Below are 18,331 nucleotides of genomic sequence, written 5' to 3' on the forward strand. Positions count from 1 at the left end.
TACAATATTTGTAGCCCTACCTGGGGATACTAGGGATTGAACATGGGACCTTCTACATGCCAAGCAGATGTTCACTACTGAGCTACAGCATCTAACTGATTGGGAAAAGGATGCTAGGCTGGATGAACCCTTGGTATGATCCAGGAGGGCTCTTCTTGTTTTATTCTGGCATTGTATCGAAAATAAGGCTGCATCTACACAATAGGTGGTAAGCAGTATCATACCATTTTGAACATTGATAGCTTCCCCCCAGAGGTGTCTTTACCATAGGGCCTAGTGGTGCGTTGTGCCAGGGCGCCAACCTCTCGGGGGCGCTGGCAGGGCACAACCAGCCACTAATCCCTATGGCTCCTCCTCTGCCTCTCCCTTGGCTGCAGGAATCAGCGGGCTGTCGTCAGGCAGCAGAGGAGGAGGCGGCGCCCCAGAGCCTCGCCAGTGGGCACGGGGTTCCGGCTGTCTGGCCAGGACTCTGCACCGCACCTCCTTCTCCTTTCCCCCGCACTGTGCGCGCGCTGGTGGCGAAGCCTCTCCGGAGGCCACGCTCTCCCCTTCCCGGTCTTGCAGCTCTCCGCGTGGCGATGGCTCAGCTGAGGTGGAGAAATGAGGCCTCCTGGTGAGGGGGAGTCGGCGAGTGTGGTGGGCCTGTTGCGGGACGCGGCAGTGGCGGAGGACGAGGCACCGTGGTCGGGGCCTGGCGGGAAGACGCACCGCGCTCCCCAGGAGGCTCCAGTGCTGCTCTTCCCTGGCCCAGGCAGCCAGGGGATGGGCCGTGGCCCCCTGCGATACCCAAACGTGCACAGCTAAGGAAAGTGCAGTTGAGGCGGCAGGTGCGCATGTGGGGGGGGTGGGGGACCCCTGGGGGGGCGCCCTAGGGATCCTTGCACCAGGGCGCAAGATAAGCTTAAGGCAATTCTGCTTCCCCACCCCAAATCCTGGGTGCTCAGAGTTCTTAGGAGACTCCCTATCCCCCTAACAGAGCTACAATTCCCAGAGTGTTTAACAGCCAATCCCTCTTCCCAGGGAACTCTGGAAATTGTAGCTCTTTGAGGGGAATAAGGGTTTCCTAACAACTCTTGGCATCCTTCACAAACCACAGCTCTCAGGATTCTTTGTGGGGAAGCCAGGACCGCTTAAAGTTCCATGATACTGCTTTATGTATATAGTGCAGACAGGGCCTAATACCCAGATAATGGGTCAAACCTTTCTTATCCTGCAGAGAAGAGCCTTTTCTCAACCCAGCGTGCAGCCTTATTGATTGGCTGGTTCTAAGCAGAAAGAGATGTAATTGTAAATAGCAACAAGCACAGCAGGTAAAGGTCTCTTTCCCAAAGGCTGAGCTATAAATGTACTGACTGCTATTTGTGCATTGATCTTCTAAGTGCATGCGCGCGCGCACACGCACACACATGCAGGGAGAAATGGGAGGGTTTGGGGGAGTGAGAAAGATTGAGTGGGGAAGTCACGACAACCACAGGTTTTGCAATAGCATTTCCAGGTGTAACAGGACAGCTGGAAACGTAAGCAAAAAGTTCAAAGCATTCTAGCACCCCGCTGTTATTATTTCCTGAATTATCACAAAAGGACTGTGAGATATTCATGATTATCCTCATGTGCTCTTAAGGCTGAAAGACAAGGACATGCACAAGATTGAGGGCCTAGGCATGATGAAACATTTTATGAACTACATTTGAAAGCAGTTCCTATAATTGTCAGGTGATCTGAACATGAAGATTTCTTAAATAATAATTTCTAGTTCATCTAGTTTCTAGTTTATTAAGGAATGATCTCTACCTTATCTTCAAGTTCATGCTTTTACATCCCCCCCTCCCATTTAGATTCTTTTAATGGGGTAGGAGAGCTAAAAATAATAATAATTCACATCTTGTAACCAATGCGCCCCTTTGGTTTCAGACAGTACATGGATAGAAGAGTCTTAAAAACCCAGAACAAATTTTACTCTGGGAGGCTTGGTTTGGTCAGATGCGAGTATACGCTTTCAGAGTTAATACATTACAGTGGTACCTCAGTTTACGAACTTAATCTGTTTCGGAAGTCCGTTCTTAAAGCGAAACCGTTCTTAAACTGAGGCACGCTTTCCCTCATAAGACCTCCTGGCGCTGGTGCCCTTCCACCATTTGGATTCCGTTCTTAGACCGAGGTAAAGTTTGCAAACTGGGACACTACTTCCGGTTTTGCAGAGTTCGTAAACCGAATTGTTCGTAAACAGGGCTGTCCTCAAACCGAGGTACCACTGTATTTCTGCTAAATGAGCCACCATAACTACTAGAGGGGCATGAAAATTTGTGTCCCAGGCTTTTTAGACTCTTCTACCTATGTATTAGGGACCCAGGTGTCGCTGTGGTTAAACCACTGAGCCTAGGGCTTGCTGATCAGAAGGTCGGCGGTTCAAATCCCTGTGACGGGGTGAGCTCCCGTTGCTCGGTCCCAGCTCCTGCCAACCTAGCAGTTCGAAAGCACGTCAAAATGCAAGTAGATAAATAGGAACCGCTACAGCGGGAAGGTAAACGGCGTTTCCGTGTGCTGCTCTGGTTTACCAGAAGCGGCTTTGTCATGCTGGCCACATGACCTGGAAGCTATACGCCGGCTCCCTCGGCCAATAATGCGAGATGAGCGCGCAACCCCAGAGTCGGTCACGACTGGACCTTATGGTCAGGGGTCCCTTTACCTTTACCTGTGTATTATCTGGCGCATTGGTTGCCAGATGTGAAATATATTGGTATTATTTTCAGCTCTCCTGCTCCACTATTTGGCCTTTAAATTTAAAGTTCATAATTGTTAGGAAAAATAAAGGAAACAGTTCACATCCCTGTATGGTTTTTTTATATGTTTTCTTAGTATTCTTTTGTATATGTTATACTTCAGCAAAAGCAGCTTGTAACATTCTGAATGCTTAAAAAAAAACCCCACACAACCCTTCCAAGGATCATTTGAAACACATTTCAGCTTGTCCCCCTGCAGAAATGTTTCAAATGCCATCAAAGGCAGACATATTTACCGGTAACAGAAAGATTCTCTAACCATGTCACCTTTGTTCCATTTCCTCCACTGTAATCATTGTTTAACAAGCAAGAAAGATATTTAAAGTGTAACTGCTGCAGACCACAAGCAGGCTACTCATTGAAGTTTGCTTAAAAGATAGGGGTAGGTCAATTCAGTTATTTTAAAAAGCATTGTAAAATTATATATCTACAATATTTTAAAGGGCATATTGAAGAATAGAGATGGGCTCACTGGAAACATTTATTGAAGATCAGATGAAAGATATCCAATAAATCTTAACAGGAGTTCTTTGTTAAATTTCTGACGTCAGACTCTCCAGAACATTAAAGGTAAGGTTGCAAATTTTATCATTGGCAAATTCATTGAAAATGGGCAGCGTTTTCTCATTTTCTGTAACTGTGCAGTTAATTCCATCCACACCCCTGGCAACCACAAGAGTACTCTTAGGACTTGCATCCCACAAATTGCTCCCTAATGCAAGTCCCTCTGCTTACTTTTCCCATTTTCTCCACCTTGCCTTGCTCTTTGATAAAACTCTTTCAAGCCAGGTGCTAGAATTGCTCAGGAGACAAACAAAATCATCACGGGGGTCTCAAAAGGATGCAAGACGAGTCAGACCAAATGGCCCATCTTAGTGCAGCATCCTTTTGGACTAATGCAACAGCTTCCACATTTGTTTCTGGATTGTGAGCCTAGCAAAAAACTAAGGGCCGAAGTACATGTTACATAAACACATCGTTGAAACAGACATGTAGGGTTTTAGGAGCCTGGGAAGCTGTCTTACACCAAGTCAGACCATCGGTCCATTTGACTCAGTATTGTCTGCACTGACAGGCAGCGACTCCCCAACATTTCAGAAAGACTATTTCAGTCCCAGCTGAAGATGCTGCAGACTGAATTTTGGACTTCTTGCACACAAGACACATACTGAGTATCACTAAAAGTGGCCCTGCCTCTGAACTTTCATCAACTGAGGGTAGGGTAGGGGTGATAATTAAGGAGATCAGAGCAGGTATGAAGGGAGCACTTAACCCTTTCCTCCCTTTTAGAGGCAAATCCACCTTCTGAAACTTGCAGTGCGGGGATTCTCTCTATTGGCACCAAATTCCCTGCAAAAATGTTTGTAGGTTTTTTTTAAAAGGTTTTTATTGTGTTCATTCAGATACCAACCCTGCTACAACATACAATGTTGCCAGGTTCTGCATAGCAGCATTCAAAATTTGTGGGTTGATGACCTGTGCCACAAACTAGATTTAATGAACACCCATATCAGGGTGCTTTGTACATTGATAGTCATAGCCCTTTATATACTGTACTAACCTTTTATGCTCTTCCACATCCATTTAATGCTCCTAACCCTTCATTTAGCTTCTTATAGTCTTTTATATATACCTTCTGTTTTAATAATTTTAGCTTTCCAAAACGCTTTACAGATTTTAAATGACTGTACCCCACCCTACTTATGCCGCTCTATGACCGTAATAAAGATTTGATTGATTATTGTGTTCACTGTACTACGTTGTAGTATTTCTATTGTGTTTGTAAGTCACTTCGAATAATTTCAACAACTAAACGGACACCATCATCATCTAGTGAGGTCCTTGCACATCTGAAGCATGCCTGTGAGTACTGAAGAAACAGTTCAAAAACAGCTATAACGACTAAAGGGATGCAGCTCCCAATAGCTATAATTCTGCCATCAAGAAATGCAAATGTGGTAAGGACAGTTTGCAGCCTAAATGTTTCCTCACTGAGCAATGAAGGTGAACGAGCTCAAGGTGCCACAGCTTCCTTGCAGTGAACTTTCAAATGGATGGAGAATAATTTGATTGCCTCATAGTTCCCCCCCCCCCATTCAGAGTAATTTGCATCGCACACTTCACCTGCGTAACAAGATCACAAAGGGCTGCTTGTCGTGGCCTGCCGAAGCTTCCGTCTGCACACCAATTTCTGCAAGTTATCCAACAGGGTTAAGATATTGAAGGAAGGCAACTGTAAACATTGCTTGAGCTATTTTGAGCCACATGACAGTAAAGACTCTTAATGGAATTAGGTGGAGTGTGAAGCTCTGACCAGAATGTTAATGTTTCCACAATATACATTAAGGACCTTTTCTTTAAAACAACAACAACTTCAATCCATGGAAAGCTCCATCTTTTCAGCGCAGGTGTATCAGGTGCACACGGCATCCTTCCCCAGCATTGCTAATTGCTAAGAGGTGTAGTAATATAAAGGAGCATTTTATGTCACATAAAATACTAAGGCTACAATGCTAACTGGGGGAGGGCAGTGTGGATACAAAGCTGGTTTTCCTGACTTGTCCTATGGCCTGCTGGGCTGTGTGTGTGTGTGTGTGTGTGTGTTTGCGTTAAAAGTGTTTCCTCTCCCGTTGGTAATAACAGAAGGGAAAGATTTAGACACATTCAGAAATGCGTTAAAAATTCATTCAAAGGTTTGTTGAGTGGTGGCAATGATGAGGCTCTAGCGTCCTTCAGCTTGCTCCCAACTGCTTCGTAGAAACCTGAAAAGTTCAAGGTTGGAAATCTAGCTATTGGTGATACCACCAATGGCTAAAGGGGTCAGGACCAAAGAAGCTCATTGTTCAGGGTTGATCTCATTTTCATGTCATCTTCTGGAGTTTGTCCAAATATCTTTTTTGGGGGGGGGAATATATAATTTTTATTAAAGATTTTCCTGGTTTACAAAAGTACATGCCTCGCCTCTTTTTTCAGGTTGTAAAGTCTTTTCTACAGATCCGTTACATTTGATAGGAGACATTAGTTTTGTGGACAGTATAAGGTCGGGGAAGAAGAGAGAGGGGAGAGGAAGGGTGGGGTGGTGAAACTTCTATTCTTTTACATAGTGTATGTGTGGGGTTTTGTGTCAGCATCAACTGAATAGGTTCTCTTTCTCTTTGTTTATTACCTAAAATGTTTGGCTTCTATGTTGCAGCAGGAAGAATAGTGGTGTTTGTGTCTTCCTTCTTAGAGACACTGAGTTAAACCCTCCCTCTTTCTTCATTCATTGACTCTTCCCTTCAGAACCTCTGGCTCATCCTAAACAGAATTTGCTTGCCTTTGTGAACTCGCAAGCCAATGTCCAAATCACATGACTGAAACACCTTCCATTCACATACTGCATTTTTGATTTAATTTCAATCCATTTTTTTGTTCAATTACTGCCATGCAAACATTATCAGTTTTAATAGCTTTGCACAGGAGTAAATGAATGTGGCTCTGATTTTCCCCGCAACCACTTCTTTTCTACTTAATATCTCTGTTCTACTGTTCTCTAATGTCCCCCAGCCATTATTGATCCACCCGATTTCCTGTCCCCGTCTTTCTCTCACCATTAAGGCCATTCTCATTTAGGTCCCCACCTGTTCATAATGAGCACTTGGGTAGTTTCATTTAGCAGAATTAGGAGTTTCCATCTTTCCTAATCAAAACCCTGTCATTATCATCACCAAGATATGTGAACCAAGTTGGGGATGAAGTTACATGAATGCTAAAAAGGAACTCGCGGAAGCAGTTCATGTCCAAGGACACTTGTGATAAACCCTTGAGAAGTTGTCACTGGAATCCATGCCAAATCAAATTCATTTGTTGTTAACCATTTACTGTATGGCCCAACCCAAAGGCCTCAAAGAGCTCGTATTACAGTGTATGCACACAGCTTGGTCTACCTGTTGCAGTTTCCCAGATGCTTGATCCAACCCATTTTTGTGAGCAGAGGGGATTTCAATGTTACCCCTGATTGCTGTAGTAACTGTATACCTGAAGGAGCATCTCTACCCCCATCGTTCAGCCCGGACGCTGAGGTCCTCCCCCGAGGGCCATCTGGTGGTTCCCTCCCTGTGAGAAGTGAGGTTACAGGGAACCAGGCATAGGGCCTTCTCGGTGGTGGCGCCTGCCCTGTGGAACACCCTCCCATAAGATGCCAAGGAGATAAGTAACTATACAACCTTTAGAAGACATCTGAAAGCAGCCCTGTATAAGGAAGTTTTTTAATGTTCTATGTTTTATTATGTTTTTGTATATGCTGGAAGTCACGTAGAGTGGCTGGGGCAACCCAGTCAGATGGGTGGGATACAGAGGAGGAGGAGGAGGAAGGAGCAGCAGCAGCAAGTTTTAACTGTTTTAATGGATAGGTTGTATTCCTCACAGAGGAAAACAAAATCAAGGCCTTATACTAAAAGTGCTCTATACAGCACTGCTAATTTTTTTCACCTAATACTTCTAAGCATTATACTTGCCGTTCTTGAAGCTGTGTCATGTAGGTGGCTGATTGCCATTTTGTGATCAACCAATATCCTGAAATAATTTTCTCTGTGGGTTGTTTCTAACTACTAATTTGGCAGGTAACCAACATCTTTTATTGTTTGGTTCCAAATCCATGGCCTCGCATTTTGCAATGCTCATTCTCATTCCATTTCATTCCATTCCTCAGTTCATGAGGTCATCCAATTAGTCCCACGTAATTTCTCAGTCCTTTGGAGAATTACAGTACCTTCTAAGTTAGGGTCATGTTCAGGTTCCAACAGCACAGTCCCACATTCTTCCTGTGGTTATTAATAAAAATGTTTTCGTAAAGCAGGCTTTAATATGGTTCCCAAATGACCTCCGCTAGCATCTCCTCTCCAAACTGAAACCTTTCTGTTTCCCAAACTCATGGTCTTATAAAGTTATAAAGCTACAGCCTAGATAATAAAATATCAGTGTTAATGTTTCCTGTTCCTTCCCAGTGGCACATTATATTTTGGCTTGATTGTAAACAGCAAGTCTATGAAATTATTTTGACATGTGTTTGCCCTTGATCATTTCCATGCTTTTCCATTTTACCCCACCCCTTTTGTAGATTTTGGGATAGTCACCTTTTTGCAGAGATCTATCGATGGTAGTGATAGCAGCAATGGATCAAGTTTCATAATAGGAGCACTTGCATTTTGAAACCTGGGTGCCTGGTGACTCTATGGGATTTAACTTAAATTCAACCTAGTGTGTCTGATGGCAGAACTTTGCCTCACAATGAAAGACACACTTTGTGAGGCAAAGTTTTGATATCGGATACATGTAATCCTAAACAGAGAATGAGGGAGGTGATAATGGTGAGTTTTGGCACCTCTTTTCTTTTTCTAGAAAAATAGCACTGATCCTAAAATGTGCAATACAACTTTTTTTTGCACACAAACTCACACATGATGCCACTGCATCGCCTGATTATGTCTTCCGCACATGCCACACAGTGTAGGATTCCAAAGCATGCAGAAAGATAAATGATCTGGGCAGCTGGGGGAAGAATAGATCCATTTTCCACTTCCAAATTCACAAGGCTTTTGCTATGCAGGAGCACGCTACTCAGGTGGGCTAGACACAATTGGACCCAGTGGTGAATGACTGTTCACTAGTGAAGTCAAAGGCAAGTGGCTATTTCAGGGGTGGGGGCTAACCTGGTGTTCTCCAGATGTTGATGGACTACAACTCCCATCATCCCTGACCACAGGGATCAGCTTGGGCTGATGGGAATTGGAGTCCAACAGCATCTGAAAACCACAGGTGAGTCACTGCTGGGCTATTCAGCTATCCACCTACCATATGCGGTTGCTTCCTACACCTTCTGACACACACAGTTGTACCACACTTTCTGGTCCACAACATCTCTGGATTGGGACTACTACTGCAACTTTAACTGCTTGCTCTTCTGAGCATTTACAGGACTGAGGTGCCAGCCAAAACCAAGGGAGCAACGCATATGCATGGTTTTTCTCCATTTCCCCTTGCTCCTAACTCAGACCTAAACTTAAACACATGCTGAAGAAGCTTGTTAATTGCAGCTATACTACATGACACCACTGGGGTGTTCTTTGGCAGGGTCTGCAGGGCAAGGGTGGATAGGTGGCGCAGTGCAAAATGCAAGAGGTCCGAACTGCCAGCAACAACACTCAAAAGGTGGCCTGCTCAGTTTGTTCTGCCTCTGTGGCGACTTTTGACCCTTCATTATCTGTTACCCAGCGATCCCCTCCCAGCGTGGATGTCTCTGTCTGTGCTTGTCTCTGCCAGCCTGTTGTTCATAATCCCCAAAGCGCCTACGCCACCAGCAAAACCGTTTTGTCTAGAAGCGACGCTTGCTCTCGGGCAGCCGTTGGCACTGTCGGACAACTGTTTTTGCATGATGGCCAGCGACACTTTGTTAGACGCTAACAGGTCTTTCATTGAGATCATCTCGCCGGACAGCCTGCGCCCGTCTGCCTCACTCTCGAGGACACCATCCGACTCGATGGATATGTTGCGTTGGTTCCGGGCAACTCCCGGCACCACAACATTCCTTCGCGACCGGAAGAGTTTTCTTTGGCATCTATGGCACGTGCTGTCCAGTTTCCTTAATATCCAATTCACAGACTGTTTGATGACGATGGAGATCACATTAAAGAGGGAGTAGATGCAACAAACCCCCATGAGTACGAAGAGGAAATTGCCAAATTGGTAAAGGCCTCGGTTCTCATAGTGGGTGTTCTGGCCACTCACCAGGTCACCAAATCCAATGGTGCTGAAGGCCACAAAGCAAAAGTAAAGAGAGTCCAAGTAACTCCACTCTTCCATGGGAGAGTACAGAGCAGAGGCACAACAGGAAACGATGACGGACGCAATGCACAAGATAAGCATGACGTAATATACGGACGGCTTCCATCCTGCCAAGCTGTCCACTTCGGCGGTCCCAGGAGTGTGATGGCTGTCTTGGGCAAGGCCCCCCCTCCGCCTCAGTTGCCTCTCGCGGCAGGACTTCATGACATAGGCTATGATGGTGATCAAGCGCTCCAGGAACAAGTTGAAGAACAAAATGGTCCCTGCACAGCCTATAAGGCCATAGAATATCAGGAAAAGCTTGCCTGTGACAGTGGCTGGTGTAGTCATGCCAAAACCTGGAAGACAAAAACAACAGGGGAAAGTCACATAGGCAAGACTTCTCAGCGGCACAGAGGAACAGGCAAAAGGGAAAGGGAAGCTGAAAATAGCCATTTTAATGTAAGAATCTTTATTTATGTATTTTGTGTTTTAATTTTGTGATTTTATGTTGTGAACCACCCTGAAACCTGTGGGAATAGGGCAGTATACACCTGGTGTGCTCTGGTCCATGGGGTCACGAAGAGTCGGACACGACTAAACGACTATACAACAACAACAACACATTTAATAAATCATCGTCATCATCTTTAAATGTGATCTCAGTAACAGATAGGAATCATCATAATCATCCATGTAACGCTCTTGAGTGCTTCATAAACTTGATCTAGTATTTGTTACAAAAGCTCTGCAAAGAGTATTATCTCCATTTCGCAGATGAGCGGCTGGGTCTGAAAAAGTATGTTTTGCCCAACCAATGGCATCCAGTGAGTTCATGGGTGAGCTGTAAATTGGAGCTGGGTAGCACCAACAAGATCTGAGAGGCTCTAGTCATTCATTTGCGGGTGGTTAACTTACTGGGATCCATCTCCTCCTATTCTTGTGGAATTTAGAGATTAACTTTAAATGACACATTTATCTAAATTGCTTGTACTGTTTCTTCCCATTTTATTGAGTTACCTGCCGGTCTTCTCCATCCTTCTAGGAAAGATGGGCTAGAGGTCACATACACTATTTGGAGGGTGGGTGGAACGGCATTATCCCCTGCATTCATCCATTCCACTATAATTTAAAACAAAACAATAACAGACCCCCATAGTTCCCCCAATAGGGGTTCTAAAAGCCCTAATGGTGTGTACTCCCTCACACAGTTAACAGTTGTGCAAAAGGGCCACCCCCTCCACGTTCGATCACTGGCTTTTCCAGGTAGGGATGGGACTCATCTGAAATCCTGGAAACAGAGGCGTAGCAAGCCCAGGTGGTTCCCGGTGCAGAATTTTTTTTGGTCACCCCCCCCCCCCATGCAGCTCTGGCGAAAAGTGAAAAACATGAATTGCAAAAAAACCTAGAGCTTACAGAACAAAACCGACTTCAGATATGAAATCAGCATTGAAAGAACATATAAGAACAGTTGAAAAATCTCCTGCAACAGAAAAAAAAATGTTCCCCAGTGGGGGCGCCGAGTGTCACCCCCTCCAGGGTGGCACCCGGGGCGACCCACCCTGATCACCCCCCTTGCTACGCCACTGCCTGGAAAACCTCTGTTGGTCAGATTTGACTAAGGGGAGAGAACATCTGGTTCTCTCCAGCTGTTTCGTGACTATAACCGCCACCACCCCTGAATGTTGGCTGGGGCTGATGCGAGTTGTAGTCCAACAACATCTGGAGGGCACTGTGTCGGCTACCTCTAAATTAGACAACAGTCAGCTAGATGAACCAATGGTTTGACACAGTACAGGGTAACTTCCTGTGTTCTGTGCATCTGAATGTGGTGGCATACCTGTAGTACCTAAGTAAAGTGGATGGCTGTAAGCGCTAATATCTTTTCTACTGTGAATTGTCCCTTGAGGCAGACTTGCTAGGCTTGTGCCCTTTAAGGAGAAGAAAACATCCCCCATGCTCCATTTCTTTGGATATCTGGCAACAGTTATATATTTACCCATATTTATTGTTGAAGCTGCTTGCTGTGGTTGTTTTGTGAGGGTTGACTGAAGCTACTAAGTTTGATGAATCAGGCTTTGGAATAGTTATTGTTGATTTAAATATCTGGCAGGGCCAAAATAACAGCATATAAATGTGAAAATCAATCAATCAATCAGAGGCAACCGGACTCTTTCAGATCAATCTAAACTAGGTGTAGACATTTGTTTCAGTTCACTCCTAGTAACTTTAGATTTGCAGCCCTTGTTTTCAATTCAATCAGAGCATTTGGATTTAGGTCGTTTGTGCTATAAATCTGCTTCCATCTAGTACAGTTGCTTGATTGGCTGTCATTCATATCAAGGGACTTAGTTCCTCCTCCTGGGGTTGCTGTTTCTTTTTACCTCGGCTGCTTCCAAATGCTTGCTGGCTATTTTTTGTTTCCTCCCCAGCTGAAGGAGAACTTGGGATCCTCAAAGAAAATAATATTTTTCTTTTTCTCCCTTTTTTCTAGAAATGGAACAGAGTGTCCCAAGCCCTCAACTTTGAGGTTAGAAACTGACACAGTTACAGTTTATCTTACATTCTGTCACCCTGAAAGTCTGTAATTTGGGGGAGGACAAAGTGCCAGACTCCCTTTATTTTCCCAGAGTTTGACCCAAGTCATCGCCTCCTACTCTTTTGCTAAACTAACAAGGCAGTAGATAATATTCACATCCCTTATTGCAACATGATGTCTTTGTCCTGTACATTTGAGTGTTAAGAGTTTCCTTTGAGTCCTTGCCTGTGGTCTCTCTTGGCAAGGCTTCCTGTGCTCCATCAATTACAGCAATGTTCATGTGGGTGTGTAATATGCTAAGCAAAGTGTATTTGAGTTCTCTGTTGTTAGCCAAAAATAAATAAATAAACAAACCCCTAGATTAATATAGGAATTAGATACTCGTAACAGTACCGCAATTTATATTATTACACTCAGTTTTATTCTGGTAATTTGTATCCTCATTATTTTTGGTGGGCAATGAAGCATAAAGCCACTGTGGTGTTGTGGTTAGTGTGTTGGACTAGGAGCTGGGTTCAAATCCCCAATGGACCACAAAGCTCACTGAGTGAGCTTGGATGGTGTTTCCTGCTTGGCAGGGAGTTGGACTGGATGGCCCTTGTGGTCTCTTCCAACTCTATGATTCTATGACCAGTCATTGTCTAACCTACCTCATAGGGTTGTTGTGAGAACCATGAACCACATTGAACTCCTTGGAGGAAAGGCAGGATATAAATATAATTAAGTAAATCATTTTTTATGCCGGTGCAAGGCTGGGGTTGTGTTTTGTTGCAGCACCTTGATTGCTCTCTGTCTTCTTAGAAGCATTCCATTTAATTGGGACAACTACAGTAACTTGATAGTAGCTGGAAAGCCCCTTCAAAAATTTCAAAATTACCCCCCTCCCCAATTCCGCTTTCCTATGAAGAATTAAGAGGTCAAATGTGCAGATAGCACAGGCACTAAACGTTATGATTTTTGACTGTCTTGAATATTGTGAATGGGTCTATCACCAGACAGCTGACTGGTGACCATGGACTTAATGTAGAAAAGCTGCAATTTTCCTTAAAGGCTGTTATTATCTTTTGGGTGTCTCAGCCTTCAAATCTGAATTACGCTAGGCCAGAGTCAGAAGTTTTAGCTGGATTTGGCTGATACTAGGACAAAAGTGTTATATTTCTGGAACCTTGAGCACCATCAGCAAGTACATTGCCTGCTTTAGGAGTAAAATTGCTTCTAAAAACCCTGGGTTGGTTAAAAAAGCAGAGTGTTATGTTGGTTAAAATAGGGACTTCCCTTTCTATCATAGAGCTACAATTCCCAAAGTGGTTTAACAGTCAACCTCTCTTCCCAGGGATGTCTGATACCATAGTAATTTTGTGACTTTACTTGTGCAGGCTTCCTCAAACTCAGCCCTCCAGATGTTTTGAGACTACAATTCCCACCATCCCTGACCACTGGTCCTGCTAGCTAGGGATCATGGGAGTTGTAGGCCAAAAACATCTGGAGGGCAGAGTTTGAGGAAGCCTCCTTTACTGCATATGGGGAAAATGAACATCTTACATTCTCTGGCAACAATCAAGTTTTAACAATGTACAAATGCATTGCAGGGGGTTGAACTAGATGACCCTTGTGGTCCCTTCCAACTCTACGATTTTATGATTCTGTGCTCTGCTTAGAAACCTATACAGTGACAGATATGGCAAGGCAATGTGAATCTCTAGTGCTCTCCCATTACAAGGAAACTGACGCTGTGAACACCCTGGAATGTTCTCCTGCTTGGCAAAAAGAGGAGCAGATCTGTTTCATAAGAATATTCACCCAGCATCAAGCTTTCCTGCACCAAACTCTTTTGTGGTTTTCTGCATCAGCCAGGGAGGTTGGACTTGATAGCCTTTGAGACACACCAGAATCACAGGGTCAGAACGTAATTATTTCACTTCATTTCCATTTCTCTTCGTGGTGGACCTGATGATTTCTGCATGACCGTGTGGCACAGATGTTTTTTTGTCTTTGTTCTCATCACAAAGGGACACTGCGCTCACTTTTTAATAACTGGGCTATTTTTAAAAGATTCCAATTTAAATTATGCATGGACACAAACAAACAAACAAACAAACATGTAAACAACTGGATACCCTTTTGCTTGATTATTAAGCAAAATATGCCTGTTTGAAGTAACATGAAACATCACCCGCACTGAATTAAACACCTCTGCTTCTTTATCAGAATATTCTGTCAGCACAGAGAAATGGAAATACAGGACGCTAAAAAGTCTCAGGTGCTTGACGATGGGCACAAATATGATGAAGTGAAGATAGCCTTCCTTTTCTCATTTACAGAACCATTACAGCTAATCTGTGCTCATTTTCAGAGAAAAATGAGCACATTTGCACTAGTTCACATCCACATGGGTGAAACTCTCCTTCCTTGCTTGCTTTGTTATTTGCCAGATAAGGCCACAGTCACACACCACATATTTAAAGCACTATGATGCTACTTTAAACAGTCATGGCTTCTTCCTCCAAAGAAGCTGTACTTTGTTTATCTAGCTCACTGGTGGAGAGCAATGCCATATTTTATCAAACATTAGAAAGACAAGATATTTTTGCTCGTGTTTGGCTTCATAAATTAGTTATTAAAATACTGCATTAATTATGTGGCATGTAGCAAGCCAGGAAAATACTCCAACATCTGAAAGTACAACACACCCACGATTTATCCAAACACTTCCTTTCCAAAATTAATTGTGCAGCTTCATACCAGTGTACTACTCAATAACTCAATTGCCCCAAACTCTTTGATTACATATTACATGTTCAAACATATTACATGTTCAAAATTGGGACACGGGTGGCGCTGTGGGTTAAACCACAGAGCCTAGGGCTTGCTGATCAGAAGGTTGGCAGTTTGAATCCCCGCGACGGGGTGAGCTCCCGTTGCTCGGTCCCTGCTCCTACCCACCTAGCAGTTCAAAAGCACATCAAAGTGCAAGTAGATAAATAGGTACTGCTCTTGTGGGTAGGTAAATGGCATTTCCGTGCGCTGCTCTGGTTCACCAGAAGTGGCTTTGTCATGCTGGCCACATGACCCGGAAGCTGTATACCAGCTCCCTTGGCCAGTAAAGCGAGATGAGCGCCACAACCCCCGAGTCGGTCACGACTGGACCCTAACGGTCAGGGGTCCCTTTACCTTTACATGTTCAAAAGGAGTGTTAGGAATGCCTCTATTGCAGGGGTCAGCAACCTTTTTCAGCTGTGGGCCAGTCCACTGTCCCTCAAACCATGTGGTGGGCCAGACTATATTTGAGGGGTAGAGAGATGAACGAATACTTATGCCCCACAAATGAACCAGAGATGCATTTTAAAATAAAAGCACACATTCTACTCATGTAAAAACGCACTGATTACCAGACCGTCCATGGGCCGGATTGAGAAGGTGATTGGGCCGCATTCGGCCCACAGGCCTTAGGTTGCCTACCCCTGCTCTATTATATGCTTCAGAATATGAATGGAACACATTACATTTCAAGTTTAACGCACCATATAACATTCCAGCAAGAGCCCAGAGGGATGTTGCGGGCAGGTGTAGGAAGTATAGATTAGGCAGCCAAGAATCAGGACCATGGAGAGCTCAGTCTTTGATTTGAAACGGGATTACACTTGTATATGACTTGCAGGCATACAGTTGCTCCTGCAGTGTTCTGCTTAGACTGCCCCAGAACAAAAATCTCTCCAAAAAAACAAAGCAGAAATTTGAGACTGTTGTATAGAAGGCTATTCCCATATGGATTAACAGAGATCATATGTAAAGTCATCTTTCAGAATAGGTATTTTTTCTCTAAAACGTATGCATGTATGCTCTGTAACAATATGCAAATACTACTTGATTGTAAATAGAACTTCAGGGTGGTTTTCAAAAAACCCTTCAAACATTCAAATTAACAACTAAAGAAATTACAAAATTACAAAATAATAATTAAAATCTACAATAAACTAAAAACAGATGAAAACTTCAAACATAGCATATTAATAATACATGTTTGTTATTATCAAGAGAATAACAATCTCATTTATAAACAATGCATGATGCTGCTCTTAAGATACCAATGTTTTATAAAATGCCTTAAATGACTAGGCTGTAAAAAATGAAAAGATTTTACATCACTGTAAAAAATGAAACTCTGAACTCACTTTAACCCCTTAATACTCTTGCATCACCCCTCTTAATTCTGGCCAAATGATAATGTATAAACCAGAAAGGGAAGTTCACATTTGTACAGCAACACAGGAAGCAATGAATAACCAAGAATAGTTGACAGACTTGTAAAGTTTCAGGGCTGTTAGACAATAACCTCTAAAACCTAACTGAGTCCACAAGTCCCCTAGGCCATGGCTTCTCAGATATTGACATTGTATGTCTGGATGCAGCCAGTAGGGACTTTTGGTGTGGCCATCAAAGCATCCATTCACTTTGACTGGCATGGAATGACTGTGCTGTGATCATACCACGGCCATCACATTGTTCTGTGGCCTCATAACATAGCAACAGCCCTGCTGGATCAGGCCAATGGCCCATCTAGTCAGTATCCTGGTCTCACAGTGACCAACCAGATGCCCATCGGAACCCAACAAGCAACAGCATTCTCCCCACTGTGATTCCTAACATCTAACATTCTCCATGGAGGAAAGGCAGGATGTAAATATAATTAAGTAAATCATTTTTATGCCGGTGCAAGGCTGGGGTTGTGTTTTGTTGTAGCACCTTGATTGCTCTCTGTCTTCTTAGGAGCATTCCATTTAATATGTGGTGTGTACTCCCTCACACAGTTAACAGTTGTGCAAAAGCCTCCCCACTCCCGTTCGATCCCTGGCTTTTCCAGGTAGGGATGGGACTCATCTGAAATCCTGGAAAACCTCGGGCTTCCGGTTGAGCACCATTTCAAGCCGCTCGGGAGATTTCTCACGGAGAAACTCTGGCGTGCTGAAGGGAAGGGGGCACCGCGCCAGTGCTGCGGACCCCCCAAAGAACCTCAGATCGGGCGTTCTGAGGTCATGGGGATTCGGCGGGCACCCTTTGCGCCCCCTTTGCTCCCCGGTAGGCTCTAGTAAGAGCCCCGAGAGCGAGCGAAGTGGTAGGTGCGGGTGCTTCGTGTGCTGCCTTCACCACACGAAGTTGCAAGAGCTGGCAGAATGTGAGCACTCAATTCTTCCAAAGCAATTAGTAAATTTAAAGACTGTGCCGTGAGTACGGAATAAATTGGAATAAATTGGAATAATTAGGGAAAATCGGGGCATAGGGAAGGGATCTAAAAAGGAAGTCAATCTCTGACCACTGACTGACCAGGAAGGTGACCATACTGACTTGAAGCCGGAATATTTTTGTGACTATTAAACTTCTAAAGATTGGACCTAAATTCCCCCCCAGAATCATCCCCAGAGGCATGATACCTCCAATAGTTGAGGCAGAACATAGCCATTACTACCAGCTGTTTGTTTGTTTGTTTATTAAATTTGTATACCACCCTGTACCCGTAGATCTCAGGGCATTTTTGTTTTTTATACTTTGTTCCCCACGGATCTCTTAAAATTTGCTGAGGATCTTGGTGGAAGACTTAAGGATTTTTCTGCCCATTACAGCTGTGCTAGGTGCTGCATGATTTTTAACTGTATTTTTACAGACGTGCCATGGACCACTTGAATGAAGCTCATGGAACACTGGTGAGCCACAGATCAGTTTGGGAACACCTGATCTAAAGAAAATATAACTGGGTTGTTTGCACAAACAGTTTCCCTAGGAGGAAAAATCACCACCCCTTAGAACAGGGGTCGCCAACATTTTGGGACCGGTGACCACATTTCAAATTTTAGCATCTGGGGATGCCAGCCACAAAATAGCTACGATGGAGAACGTGGCATCACACAAAATGAGCAAGACAACCACCTCTGACAAATTTATGCTTACCATAGGAAGTCAGCTATGTTTTGATTGTGGAGATCACAGAATACTGATCACACACACAGTGTTGCTACCTAACTGGGAGCATTCCTCAGGTGTGTGTGTGTACCGGGTATGTGTGTGTCTACATCACACTCATTCCTCATTTCACATAAGTTGCTTAGAAGTTACCCACACATTTTGTCCCATAACTTTCTTCCTAGGAGGAACAGAGACTTGCTTCTTTTTTAAAATGAAAACTGAGTCTGGGAAGGTTCCCAGTTTTAAATGAAAA

The 18,331-nt window shown here is 43.9% G+C and overlaps 1 protein-coding gene across 1 annotated transcript in view; it reads right to left on the reverse strand.

The window, feature by feature from the left end:
• Positions 1-8,923: 8,923 nt before the first annotated feature.
• The window catches only part of KCNK13 (potassium two pore domain channel subfamily K member 13), a 61,703-nt gene continuing 52,295 nt past the window's right edge, over positions 8,924-18,331 (reverse strand). The window contains exon 2 of the mRNA XM_035101887.2: positions 8,924-9,940. Within this exon, the coding sequence (XP_034957778.1) occupies positions 9,018-9,940 (923 nt within the window). The 3' untranslated portion in view covers positions 8,924-9,017. The remainder of the gene's footprint in view (positions 9,941-18,331) is intronic.

Source organism: Zootoca vivipara, chromosome 1, assembly GCF_963506605.1.
Source record: "Zootoca vivipara chromosome 1, rZooViv1.1, whole genome shotgun sequence".
Taxonomy (NCBI): Eukaryota; Metazoa; Chordata; class Lepidosauria; order Squamata; family Lacertidae; genus Zootoca; species Zootoca vivipara.